The 14,752-nt window shown below is 37.8% G+C and overlaps 1 protein-coding gene across 8 annotated transcripts in view; it reads left to right on the top strand.

The window, feature by feature from the left end:
• Positions 1-14,752, top strand: part of PACSIN2 (protein kinase C and casein kinase substrate in neurons 2) — a 61,666-nt gene that overhangs the window by 31,205 nt on the left and 15,709 nt on the right. For all 8 annotated transcript variants that reach the window (XM_048936303.1, XM_048936329.1, XM_048936324.1 and 5 more), the window contains exons 4-7: positions 10,957-11,113; positions 11,895-12,130; positions 12,798-12,953; positions 13,943-14,118. In XM_048936303.1, coding sequence (XP_048792260.1) covers positions 10,957-11,113; positions 11,895-12,130; positions 12,798-12,953; positions 13,943-14,118 — 725 coding nt within the window. The remainder of the gene's footprint in view (positions 1-10,956; positions 11,114-11,894; positions 12,131-12,797; positions 12,954-13,942; positions 14,119-14,752) is intronic.

Below are 14,752 nucleotides of genomic sequence, written 5' to 3'. Positions count from 1 at the left end.
CTTATGCTCTCTCAGTGTAAGAGCGTTCATGCAGAAGGGTAATATAAAGCACAGTGCAAGATCACACTAACTTCTGCCAAAGTCTGGAGAAGGCTTTCACATGTCACAATAACTTCATAAAAGTTTAAAGAGAGCAAACTTCATAAAGCAGAAAGCATGTTACTAAAGAAGTTAATTACAGGAAACAAGTGTTTGACACAGCCAGTACCGCAGTGCTGGCTGTGGTCAGTATGCAGTCTAGATGAACTGTATTCAGTGGGGTAAATTTCTACCGTGTGACTGGCAACTGAATTTAGCTGTAGTAAATATGGAAATGACACGGGGGAAAATATCTGGATCATTCTATGTCAGACATCTTGGTTTTGGTTGTCTACCATTGTGTTTCCTTTTAGATGAAAGCATTTCTAGGCTTCCAATGAATTCTGGTGGTAATTGTGTTTTGATGCAGATTTCCTGTATCTAAAAGGCCTATCTAATGCTGAAGTTACTGTTGGGGCTCTTTTTAATAGGCAGCTAATGCTTATTGGGAGATTTATTTACTATTATGTGAACAATGACTATTCTATTTATCAAGAATTATTTTAAACATATTGGATTGTCAGTTTTATGAATACGTTTTTTTGTAGGGGCGCTCTGTAGTATGATTGCACAGAGAATGTGGGATCTTCATACTCCAGAGGTCTCTTTGGAGCTTCCTCCTCTCCAGACTGAAGAGCCCCAGCTCTCTCAGCCTGTCCCCATAGGGGAGGTGCTCGAGCCCTCTGATTAATCGTTGTGGCACTCTGAAGCCATTCTGCACCCAACTTGTAGCTGTGCTTGGGATTGCCTTAACCCAGGTGCAGGACTTTGTTTTTGGCCTGGCTGAACTTCATGAGGTTTACATGACCCACTTCTCAAAACTATCCAGGCCCTTTTCTATAGCATCCCTTCCCTTTAGCATGTCAACTGCACCACTCAGCTTGGCGTTGTCTGCAAACATGCTGAGGGTGCACCTGATTCCACTGTTTGTGTCACCTACAAAGATAATAAATCGCACCGATTCCAGCATCAGTCTCTGAGGAATGCCATTAATCACCAATCTCCATTTGGATGCTGAGCCATTGACCACAATTTTATTGAATCTGACCATCCAGCCAATTCCTTATCCAGCAAGTCATTATAATTCTATGTAGCATCATGTGACAGTGATGATTTTTAATCCTGGTCCTGAACAAGATGCTTGGACTAAAGCACAACTTAAGGGCAAATGGGAAAGTGCTGAATGTGCTGCCTGCTGCAGTGTAGCTTTGATATAGAATATTTTGAGCAATTTCTTTCATCTGGGAATAGTTTTCTTGTGACCTCCACGCTGTACTTTTGTGCATTTCAGTGTGAGTCATTGCAATTGAACATATATGCCTCTTACTAGCCTGGACTGTAGTTTGATTTATATGTAGTTCTGAATATTTTCATTAAATGAATAATTAAGACACCCTGCAGATACTTAAGCCAAATTTTGTCATGACATAAGGTACCTTTTGTCTCTAAGCCTTGCCTTTCTGCAGGACAGCCTGAAAAAAACAACAAGGCAAGAATTACTCCTAAACTCAAGAGTTAATAAGGGGGAGGTATGCCAGACTTCCACTATCAGTAGAACATTAACTTGAAGCGAAGGACATCTTGTACCAAGACGTCAACTTAAGAGTAACTCTTCAGTATTAACAATGACATGTAGACACTAATAGCAGGCCTGTCAAACTTAATTACCAAGCTCTTGGCTTGCTGGGTTTGGAGCCATCTTTGCAACCAAAGTTTGTCTGAATTTTAGATTAAAATTTGTCATTTTTCATTATCTTCTGAGTCAATTATTTTGTTTCTGAAAATTGCAACTTTGAGCTCCAACCTTGTCTTTCTCAAACTGGATAAATAAACTGCTGTGATCCACGTTTTTCATCTTAATTAGAAAAGATGCAGCATCTCAAGAATCACAGCCTCTGTACTTTATGCTTCACAATAAGAATTACAGCATTCTTAATCAATTTATAAGTTGCAGTGTTACTGCAGACTTGTCATTTGCATCCTTTCTATTTCATCAGAAGTTCTTAAGGTGTGACATGTTCATTTTTGCTGTTTGTTTTTAAAGACAGCCTACAGTTTGTTGAAAGCCCCATTGTTGTGTTTCACTGCCACAACTGAATGCAGTGAATGTATTTAAACCTGGCTGTGCCACAGAAGAGGCAGACATGGGAAGCTTTTGAATTTGTTGCCTCATACTCCAAAATAGCTCAAATTTATTTACCTTTGGAGCTTGCTGCGAAGCACATCTTTTCCTTGAAAGACACTTAGGAAAGAGTGAGGTGGCTGGCTGTGGAATGTACCCTAAGAACTTCCTGTGAGGACTGTGGTTTTTCTCACTGCGTATCTTTGAAACTGAACCACTTTTATTTTTCAAATGTTGTCATTCTATTGAGCTGATAAAATTGTGTTTATTGAAGTGTTTATAAGCTAGTTAAGTTTTTGCCGTTGCAGTTCAGACCTCCATGAAATGTCATCTGACTTTAACTGGTCAGCTTTTTCTTTTGGATTGCAAGAACAGATGATTAGGCTTTCAGAAATATCTTTCCATACCATAAGTTGGAAATAGAAGCTTTCACAGGTAAATTGAAAAAAGTTTTTCATTGTTTAGTTAAGCTTCTAGTACTGGCTTGCATTTTTGTCTCCTAGTGGAAGAAGAAATCCATTCCAGGAGACCACATCTGTCCCTTCACCTCCTGCCCCTCCCGAGATTCTTCCAGATGTTCAGCAAATAAAAATATTTTAGGAGATGGAAAAATTGATGCATGTTTTCATCTACGCTTGGTTAGAGAGCAAGGAATTGCAAAATATTAAGGAAGGACATTCTGAGAGATAAGAGATAACTGCTACAGGAGGGTTTCATCAAATTTCAGCTGTAGTAATGCCCTGCATTACTTAAGAAATTGAAACCTCTTTTTCATTCTGACAAGTTTCAGTGTACCTTGATAGATTTGGCTGAACTCAGGCTGTTTATTGGGTGCAGAACTTAGGGTGTGCGCTGGGTGCATAGAGGAATCTTGTTGATATGTTCCAAGAAGAAATTCCTTCATTGGTGTTACTTAGCTGATGGGGTAACGTGTTCTGGAAGCTACTGATTATGGCCTGGAGCAGGATGGCAGCAACATTTCCAAGGGAAAGTGGGAAATTTGGTGCCCCGTATTCACCTAGAAACCTTCTGGATTTTTTCCATCTGCTATATTGAACAACAAAAAAAACCCCGTCTTGTTCCAATATTTTGTGAAAATACTTTAAAATGCAAGAAACAGCCAACCCTATTGGCCTTCAGTACAGTGATAGTATTGTATTCCACGTGATTTGGTATATAAAACTGGCCTTCTGTTAATTATTATGATGCGTTTGTTAATAAGTCCCAGCATTATGCTTGCTAATCACTGCTGTGGTCATATTAAAAATGCCTTGAGCAAGCTGAGACAAATGCTATTGTTCACTTAGATATCCGTGAAGGTAAGAAAGATGATGATTAGGCGTTGGTAGAGATCAAAGTAAAAGTATGTGCATATTTTGCAAGGTAAGGCATTGAAAGGAACAGCTACAGCCTGTAGAAATGCTTATTTTTAATGACCCACAGGTTATTCATTGACAGTGCCACCTATACCCTAGATATGAGTCCTTGTTCTCCCTTATTCTCTGTTTGTGTCAGCTGTATGGGCACCTCCACGTGTATTGCGGAGTTGTTCATTAGTACTGTAAGAATACCCACTAATCCAAGCAAAAATAGGTGTTGAACAGTGACTGGCATTAGGTCTAGAAACTCAGGCCTGTGACTTATTCTTCTCAAGCCCAGAACTTGGTATGGATTTTGAGGTGCTAGGCATGTTGCGTTCTGAAGAGATAGAACCACTAGCAAGGAAACATTTTCCACTGATTCAGAAAGGAGAATTCGGTCCTCTTTGTACTGTGGTTGCATCAAATCAGACCACAGCATGTATTTTTGTTACACCACTCCCCCACAGAAAAAAACAACAATGAAACAAACAAAAATCAGCCCCAAACACTCTGGATAGCAGAGAGAGCCAATCTGGGACGTGCCTCTGACAAACTGCATTATAAGCTCTGTGTGGCAATGGTCATGGGCCTGCCAGTTTGGGTACTGATCGTGTCTGTGCTTTGTGCCTGCTGCTGTCAGCCAGCATCTAAGTGAGTTATCTTCTGAGGCTGTTGGATGAGTTTAAGAAGAATTTAACTCACTATTGAATGTTAAAAAAAAGTGTTTTGAAGTTGAGGGATTTCAATTCCTTGTTAGTGAGTGCTTCTTCTGTTGATGAAGCCAGTTCTTCCATTTTAAAGATATTTGGACTCTACAACAGTACATTGCTGTTGTATCTCCTGCGTGCATTTTTTTCTTCTAGCTTTGAGTAGCGTAGTGCTTTCCATTTATATTGCCAGGTATTTGCTTACTGGTGTGTTTGGCTTTAGCTTTTGTGAGCCTAAGAGCTTCCTCAGGATTTTTCTTGAATCCAGAGGCTAACTTACGTTGGTAGATTTACCAATATAAAACTTAAATGGTGCTGGGAGATGGTTGTGCTGTGTATGTGTTAATTTATGGACTGAAATAGTTCTGCTTATGTTCAGAACCCACTTTCGATCGACACAGATATTCAGGATGCAGGTGGAAATATAGAACAAGGTTTCAAACCGGGCCTTGAATAGTCTGGTTTTTGCATGTTTATTCTGAGGGAGAACATGTGCTATTGAGCATTATAAAAGCTAACGTTTGGAAACTTCTGGTTTGTAGGTAGAAAGAAGGCGTATTTATGGTTGAATTGAATGTTGGAAGTAGTTTGTTCTCATACTGGCATGTGTGGGTTTGACTAAGCCTTCAAAGCTCATTACTGCACGTTTCCTGCCTGAGTGTTTGCCAGTTGAAAACAACAGCAAAACACATTGTATGCTATGGTGACTTGAGAGATACGGAAATGTATTTTCTTTCAAATGGTTCCAGTTCATAATGGCTGACTGGTTATGGATAAACTAGGCAAGCTCAGAAAAAGAGTTGATGTCAGATCTCATTTCAGGCATTTGAAGCTCTCTATTAGTGGTTATAGTAATTATAATATGCAGGAATTAATTGACGAGTTTAGCAATAGCTGAGTGTTTGCCATGTTCTGAGCTGCTGACAAATTAAAATATCCTTATTTTTCAGTCAGCGTACCAGAAAAACCTGTTAAGTGGTTTTTAACTCTTTATGTGTTTTATCCTTGTCTATGAATACGCTTAATAAAAAAACAAAACAACTAACCGAATGTAAAGTTGAGATAAAGGTGTGTAAGTAATGTGGTACAAAGAGAGTGTCACAAATGCTGTGAAATTATAAAATATTGAGCCTGTAATCTTTGATATATTCCCATATCAGTGATGGCGGTTGGTTGCAGTATACCGGGGTGGTAATGGAGGAAAAAGGAGTGTACTGCTAAGGTGTGCAATACTGAATACCAGATCTCTGTGTGCTTGTCATTCTCTGGCTATTGTGAATTCTCTAAGCTTAGGAAAGATTTGAGGTGACTCAATGCTGTGCTTGTAGACGAGAAGAAATACTGCAGTGAGAGAAGGGGGGACATTTTTCTCTTCTAAGCAGAACAAACATGCAAAGATATTTCACGAGAGGTGAAATGGGGCAAAATAGGATCACCTGAAATGTATTAATAGCAAAGCTCAGTATTATTTCAGAAGACACACAGGGAAACTAATGGCTATCTGAATTTATGAAAGAAAGCAGCATTTTGTGATGTTAGAAGTCTTTTCCAACATTAAAGATTCTATGATTTTGTGTTCCCCCTTGGTTCCATAATAGCACAGGCAGGAAAGCTTCTCTTAATTAATAATAACAGCAGTTTGAAGATGTTTACACTAACATATAAAACTACTTTGTCTCCATCTAACTCATCATCCTCCATAGGATGACTGTACCATCCATAGGTACAGTTAAAACTGAGAATCAGAGTCTTCAGGGAATTTACCAATTTAATCAGGAAGTTAACCATTCCAGCAGTATTTCAGAAAAACAAATGCTTAGAGGATCATTTCTTCTTGAAGTGTTTCTAGCAACTAAGGCTGAACGGCAGCTGAGCATGTGGCATTAATGCTAAATTGAAAGCAGGATACAGGTTTTAAATATCTTGTGCTAAAAGATTTCACTGTCCTTGAAACTGTAAGAAAGCTTGTAGTCCTACAGTTTTACCTTCCTGAAGGAAATGCTTCATTTGTAGGACAAGGAAAAGTTTAACAGGAAACAACCCAACAAAGATCAGAAAGTTACTCTAACTGATGAAATGCTGTGCTCACGTACTGACAAGTGCTAATGCAGAAATCTGAGAATGGCAAGGCATTATGTAAATTTAGCTCTGATCAAACAAGGAAAAACAGGATTTTATTTTTCTGATCAGCTGCTACGAATAATATTTGTTACCTTTGTTTTTTCACAAAAATTTGTTATTGCAGTCTCCGTAGCTCAAAATGCATTTTTCAAACAGTAAGGTTCATTGTAAGAATTAAGATAATGTATTATTTACAGTTATAGAAGATCTAAATGATTCCCTTAGACTTTGTGTGGATATATTTGTGGATATGTGTAATTACTTCAGTTAGTGTTTCAAGGCCAGGCTGGATGTGGCTCTGGGCACGCTGGTCTGGTGGTTGGTGACCATCTTGAAACTTGGTGGTCATTGTGGTCCTTTTCAACCCAGGCCATTCTATGATTCTGTGATTAGTGTTAAACACTACAGTATTCTATAAAGTACTTTAAGTTAAATGAAGATATCTATATGCTATATAAAAATATCAAACCTATATTTGGAGTAGAGAGGGTAATTCTCAGGTTGAGGAGGAAGGAATTCAGCTCTCGAGAGTATCCACACATTCACAGAGGGAAAGCAGAAGGCTATTAAGTGTCTGTAGAATTGAAGCACTGGACCATTTTGAAGTTGGGTCTGTTTAGTTGCTCATAAGAAAGTTAATTTTACTTTATTTTGCTTTGGTCTAGTCTATCCACTGATCGTGCTTAATTGTTATTAATGCACTAAATATTTTATTAATGCACTTGAATTTCTTGAGTAGGACAAAAGTCCCGTGATGTCCTTCAGAAGGCCATACTGCAAACTCTGTTCTGTTCAATCCTGCCTAAGATAGCTGCTGCCCCTCACCAAACTGAGTCTTCCCAAGGCTGAGTTTGCCTTTCAACAGATCTTACTTTGAGATAGGTCCTGGGGCTCTCATTTACTGACAGGTCCTTCAGCACCTATATTTGGTGCTGCAGGCTCCAAATATACTGTGGACATGTCTGTGACCCTTCTGCTCCTTGTGTGTGCTTTCAGCCTACTTGCACATTCTCTAGAGCCCTGTACATCTCTTCCCTGCCTCTGGTCTTCTGAATCAGATGCAGACAGCGGTATCCTCCATTTTTGTATCTGAAACTGCAGAGAGAGAAGGGACGTGGAGAGCTATCTGAAATGGAAATCTATGTGCGTGCCTGTGCATGAACAGACAGATACATGGGAAGAGCTGGCGAGATTCATGTAAAACAGTTACTTAAATTTTGATATGATGCACTTGGAGTGAGTGTTAATAAGATATTGGAGGAAGTCCACAACCCCATTTTTTTTTTTAATTTTTTTTCCTCTGCACAGTATGCCCTGGGAGGCTCAGGTTGTTAGAAAAGCAAGGAGCTTTTATCTGAAAATACTAAGGACGGGTGATCTTACAGAAGCAGAATGAATTCACTTAGTGACTAAGAATCAGGGTCTGAGAAGTATGTTCTGCGTTTTAAATATGCCCCCAAAGAGGGGAAGAATAAACTAATGATTTAAAAGATATGAAGTATCAATGATTTGTTAATTGTGATGTTTTAAAAATTCTGAATGCATTCAGTGTAATTTGCATTCAGTGTCATGAAAAAAATGACAGAAAAATGCTTTGTTTCCAAAACTCTTGACTTTCTTCATAGGTCTTGAAAATTGAATGTGATGTCTAATATGATTTATGAAACGTTTGTGTATTTTGAATGAACATTTTTGGTGTTTGGTTTGAAAATATTATAGAAGACATTCTTTGGAATACAAAGTTGTTATTCCGTAGCATTGTAGGCCTTGTTCTTGTTCTTTACTATCATGTCAGTTCTTACAGTCTTCTTCAGCTGAAGGAGGTGGTGTGGGTGAATCTTCCCTGCTCTACATGAGGCGTTTTTACAAATGGCCTTCTGCAGCAGAAGGCTGAGGAGTGAGTAGGCTGTAATAGGCGAGCTGAATTCCGTTCTTTGAATGCTGCCTGAGATTTGACAACTGCTGGATATTACCGTGTGGGCAGGATTTGCTCAGACGACTCAAAATGAAAACATTAAAAATACCATGAGGCAGCCAGCTCCAATTCAGTATTAGCATATAAAATGCTAATTTAGTAGCGCAAATTTATGAAAGGAAATGTTCTTGCTAGAGATGTAAATCCCTAGGCTGTAAGACTCAAATTGATGCTAATGTGAGGCTTTGGGTAGTTGTGCCAAATGTAACCTGTTTTAAGCCTGCTTGGCTGTGTACCTACAGCCAGAGTAATTTTGAGCATATGAATAATTTTGTCCTCCTGTCACAAACTTCAGCAAGTATTCTTTCAGGTACTTAATTTTCTTAATGTTTGGATTACATGAGGGCTGCTCCAAAAGTAATGCCACCTATTTTATGATGTTGGCTCACAGAATCAGAGGCTGATGTTGGTGGTATGGCAGTAGAGGTTGAACATTTCCACCAGTATTCCATTACATTTTGTTACTCTGTGACAGATGGCAGCAGAGGGACAGGCTGACAAAATGGCATCAATGACTGTGAGCACAGTGAGGAGCTGGGTGTTTTGTAGCAGGCAGAGGGTCACCTCTGCTGAGACAGATTTTAAGATTGTGATATGCTGCTCTTGTTTATTGCTGGGGACAATGCATAGCTAATGGTGGTGACTGTTGAAAAGGAGTGTTGTGTAGCTGAGAATGTGCTCTATCAAATAGTGAGATTGTGCTCTTTGCATCTGATGTAGTTTCTGTGGAAATAAATGGGAGGCATTACTTTTGGAGTGACCTACAAACTGATCTTTGTTACTGTGTGGTGTTAGTCTGAAACTACTAATTTCTCATTTTCAATATTTGCCCTGAAAATAAGAGGTTCTTTTTCATACATTTCGTATTACTAGATGAAGTCTGTCTGGACATGGATGCGTGCTCTGTCTGATTTTTGATGCCTGCTTCTTTGCACTGCTGATAGTTTCTTATCTTTGCTTGCATTATGTTTTATGTCCAAGTCTGTAACCTCCTGCTTTTAAAGAGGCTACTTTTTGATGAGAGTAGGACAAGTCAGTGGCTGAAGACTTTGGTGGCTTTACTTTGATAATAACTGAGTTTCTTAAATCTATTGAAGTGCTATAGTCCAAAAAATACTCAAATTAATGCTTTGAGGACAACATCTTAATAAATTGCCCTGTCATTGTTTGTTTTGGTTACTTTTTTCCAGCTTTGACCCTGAATTTTGTCAACTTATTTTTGGCCAATGTTTGTCTTCATCAGACTTCAGATTAGTCACTGATAAAGTCCCATTTATTTTTACCAGCACTTAATATAGTTTTCCTTCTTTTAAGAATATTAAAATATTTCCCTTTGTACTCTGAGAAGCTTTTCTGAAGCAGATGGTTTGCGTGTGCATCTGCTGACAAAATTCTGAATAAATACGAACTGGAAAGTTGGATGGCTTCCCACACTTAAGATGTGATTCATGTAAAAATGGCAAATGTGCTTTAAGTATTTGAATGGTTGACCTACTACTTCACTGCTTATCTTTTTTTTTTTCAGTCAGGTGGTTTGGGCTGATAAGAAGTTGACTGTAATATTAATAGGCCGTGCAAATTCTGTTACCTGAGTTTTCATGTTTTGTTTAATGTTTACAGAAATCAACCTGACTGACCTTGAAACTAGTTGAAATACTGGTTTGTCAGCTGTATCACCTTTTCCCTGTCCACCCCTCGCATTACTTAGATTGGTTATTTAATGTTGATAATACACAAAAATGAATAGGTGTTCATTTATATAAAGAAAGTTCGTACGTTTTTCTCCATATCTCATCCCTTTGCATCTTGTACATGGGGTCCTAGTTTTTCCTCTCTACAATGTTTGTGTTTATGCTAGGGGTAGGAGCTTCCAAGTCACTGTCAGAACTGAGCCCACATTAAATTGTAGAGTATACTTTTGAACTAATTGCAACCTACCTTGTCAACACTGAAGCACAGCTATAATACAGTGTGCCTCTGATCTCTGCTGGTTACACTGTGGATGTGTTTTTCTATACTGCGTTCTTTTGTTCAGTGTAGATTTTACAGTATGTTGTTGCAGTTTTATCAATCTTTTAATTAAACGGAATGTGAAATTAGGATACTCAGTAATACCTACATTCTTTCCTCCGTCAGTGCTTGCGTCAAGTATTTTGACCATCTAAAGCATTGCCAAGCAGTAATAATGCAGAACAATTTCTTAATAACTGTTGTGGCAATTACCTATACTTACACTGCAAGACTAATAATGCATGGGTTCTTTTGTAATGCTGTATTTGCATTGCTGACTGAACTGTGTCTGCTGAATGGTGAGCTTGCTTTTTTAATAACCTTTTTTTTCTATAGGACGACTTGTCAGCTTTGTGGTGTTCTTTCAGGAAACTTCCAGCATCTTTCGTGCAGACCATACTACAATTTATTTCTAATATCTCATATAAGTTAGGTTTTAAGATTAATTGAAAATACTGGGTGGTATAATTGATGAATTCCTGGTAGCAGATTATCCTTGTACTGTTGCTGTATGTGTATTAGAGACTTACTTTGCTTTCAGATGTTTCAAGCAGGAATTGCTAAGTGTTTGTTTCTTTATAGGTTGGAAATTACAAGCGGACAGTAAAGAGAATCGATGATGGTCACAGACTTTGCAATGATCTCATGAACTGTATTCATGAACGGGCACGGATAGAGAAGGTCTATGCTCAGCAACTTACAGAATGGGCAAAGAGATGGAAACAGCTTGTGGAAAAAGGTAATACATCCTCGTTTTGAACTCTGAAACATTTCTCAAATAGAAAAAAAAAATTTGAATGTTCTTGGTAAGTTGAAAGTAGAAATGTTTAGCTTAAATGGAACCTTTGCAGATGGCTCAGTAGTGTAACAAATGAGTCTTTCAAGGATCAAGCTTTCCTTGATTAAGACAAAGCAAAGCAAACCAAAAAACAAACACAAAAGACAAAAACGTAGCTCCTTTTCTAATTTGCTTTTTTCTTATGGAAGCAGGTGAATATTGCCTCCAGTGTTGATGTATCCAAATAAATTCAGTTCTACACATTAGCTGTTTCTAGCTAAATAAGGGTAGAGAACACGCTGTTTGAAAAGTATGTCTGTCTAAAAAGGTGTCAGTGGTTGTTGGGGAACCAATAATAGAAAAGTAGTGTTTTAATGAAAGGCTGATCTGACAGCATTTTAGTATATTCTGAGTTAGCTTTTCTTTTCTTGGTTGTCCATGCTTCAAAAAGTATGTTGAGAAATGGAAGGCAGTTCAAACAGGAGCTAATAAGTGTAACTGGGAATTGCAGTTTAGGGAGATGCAGGCCAGACTAAATGAATATCATTTAAGTATGATTTTAACATGTTATATTCTAAAAATATCTTTATAAAAAAAAAATAATCCCTTTTCTACATTTGCGTAATTATCTAGGAATTCCTATTTAGAAATGAATGTAAGTCAATAGCTTCAGGTAGTCTCTTGGGAATATAGTTCCATGTGGGTGATGGTTATTGAGAATGACACTTTCTGTTGTGTTTAGGCCCACAGTATGGAACAGTAGAAAGGGCTTGGTGTGCTTTTATGTCAGAAGCTGAAAAAGTGAGTGAACTACATCTAGAAGTAAAAGGTTCACTGATGAATGAAGACTTTGAAAAAATCAAGAACTGGCAGAAGGAAGCCTTTCATAAGCAAATGATGGGAGGATTTAAGGAAACCAAAGAAGCAGAAGATGGATTTAGGAAAGCTCAGAAACCCTGGGCAAAAAAGCTGAAAGAGGTACAGCAGTAGATTATGTATTAGATATCTTGTGTTACAATATATTAATGTCTCAAATCTCTGTAAGGGAGTAAACTCCCTATTTTCTCTGCTGGACCCTCCTTTCTCAAAAAGTTCTCTTGCTTTCTGTCCTCTTCTGAAAATCAGTATTTTCTTTTGGTCTCTCTTAATCTTCGTGTCTTCGCTGAAAATCTGGAAAAAGTGGAATTTAAGTTATTTCAATAACACCTGGTCCTATGCACTGGAAAGTTACGTATTGTTCAAAGAAATGATCAGGGGAAAAGCATTTGCAAATTTTCTCCTTGTCCCGCAACATCCTTAAATAACAGGTTTGTAGAAGAAGGGGAGCAGGGGAACATGGGCACGAGGAAAACTTGTTGTACTTCAGACTTCCTGTAAACCTTTCTAGAGTCTTACTTCACTTCTCCAAGCTTTTATAAGTGGTATTTGTTGTATGGTGAAATATGTTGATTTCAAAGTACTGTAATAATTTCCTTACATTGATTTCCTTACATTGATTACATTGTGTAGTGTTCAATCCTTGGCCTAAATAAGAAGTGTACCAAAAAAAAACCCAAACCAAACAAAAAAAACCCATCCTGAAACAAAACCATCACAATTGTTGTATAAAGCGTCACAGATGCAGAGATTCAAATTATCTTTCTAGGTGGAAGCTGCAAAGAAAGCATATCATGCAGCCTGTAAAGAGGAGAAACTGGCTATATCTAGAGAGACAAATAGCAAAGCTGATCCAGCGTTGAATCCTGAACAACTCAAGAAATTACAAGACAAAGTGGAGAGAAGCAAACAAGATGTACTAAAGGTATGACTAATATATACTTGTTGATATCTAAAGATTTTTTTGTCCTCCTGAATGTGCTGTAGACTGCAGCACAGCTTAGTCTGTTATGGTCCTATGTCAGAATTTGGGATTTTCAACAAAGTATGTCATTGTTATGTTCTTTTGTGAAAAGCAAATCGTATAACCTCTATTTTACCTAAGTGCTTTGAGTAGGGAAAGAAACAGAATAATACAAGAGTTATTCATATTTGGTAGTGAGGACTGAGTTATTTCATTTGAGAGAACGTGAGATAGATGCTTAAAGCGTGCTGGCATCTAAAATCGTCATCATTCCTGATTGCATAATGTGCACTTTTAAAAAACTATTATTTAAGGAAATGGAGCTGATGCAGTCTATTTAAATGAAGTAAATGTGTGACTTTTTTTTTCAAAAAAAATAATTTTCCCTTTGTGATGTTGCTGTGTGATCTGGATGGCCAACATTATCTTTGCTGGGATCTCTTAATATCTCTGAACTACTGCTATAAGTTGATCTAGAGTCCAAAATTGTGTTAACTGAGCTCGCTAGATTTATGGCTTATGTTCACAGGAATGTATGCAATTATACCTTTTTCTGTTTGGAACTCACAGTGAACTACATAAACTGCTGAAGGGGGAATGCTAACACTTGGAAATTATTTGGCGATCTTTAACTAAGAGACCCTGTAAATGGAAAGACCACTTACTCTTATACTAAATGCCTTCTTTGTTTTTTATCTTTAAGATTACATTAACGTTTTTCATAATTTCTTTTAAGAAGCTGGAGAGGAGGCTTAGGCCTTTATTGGAATTGTTTGGTTATTTTGTTAGCTAACTCTAATCATGATCAAACAGATACTTGGTGGTAATGGGAAGAGAATGTGATTTGGTGTATTTTAGTCCAGGTCTTGCCTATTACTATACTTGTGGGTCTCGTAGGACTGTAATAAAAGTATTGCTAATTGATTTCTTTTTTATTCCTTCTATCTCAGACAAAAGAAAAGTATGAAAAATCACTGAAAGAATTAGATAATGCCACTCCTCAGTACATGGAAAACATGGAGCAGGTATTTGAACAGTGTCAGCAGTTTGAGGAAAAACGCTTACGTTTCTTTCGAGAAGTGTTGCTGGAAGTTCAGAAACACCTTGACTTGTCTAATGCTGCAAGGTAAAACTGTGCAAGACCTCAAAATTAGTGCTTAATACTTTTATTAGTGCTTTTTTGCTTCTGAGCAAGAAAATAAACCATGCTTCAAGTAGGTCGGTTTAAAATCTGACTTAATATTTAAAATAATGACTTAATTTTAATTGCTCAATTTACTAAAAACGGAATACGTTTTTTTTTTTGTTTGTCTTGTCTGGGATCTGGTTAGCATCTATCCCTAGCATTTGCTAGTTATCTTCAGAGGTACTGAACAAACTGGTAAACCTTCATTGTTGATATATGTAGATCGCTCCAAAAGTAATGCCTCCTATTTATTTCCACGCAAACTGTAAGAGCTAAAAAGAGCGCAATAAAACACTGTTTGGTAGAGCAAATGCTCAGCTACAAAACACTTTTTCAACACAGTCATCACCTAGCTATGTGTTTTTGCCAGTGGTGAACAAGAGTTTGTGTGCTGTGCTCATGAAAATCTGTACCAGCAAAGGTGTACCACTGTTGCTGTCACCACTGCTGAAAGCCACCACTCACCACCACACTGTGCTCACATCTACTGTTTGGTCTCCATAAATGTTCAGCAAGCATCAGTGAAAGTCAGTGGCATTTTTTCTGCATGGAGTAATTCAATGGCTCCTCTTTG

This window comes from Lagopus muta, chromosome 1 (assembly GCF_023343835.1).
Source record: "Lagopus muta isolate bLagMut1 chromosome 1, bLagMut1 primary, whole genome shotgun sequence".
NCBI lineage: Eukaryota > Metazoa > Chordata > Aves > Galliformes > Phasianidae > Lagopus > Lagopus muta.
Note: the sequence above shows the minus strand (reverse complement) of the source record. Positions and strands in the feature narration are given on the sequence as shown.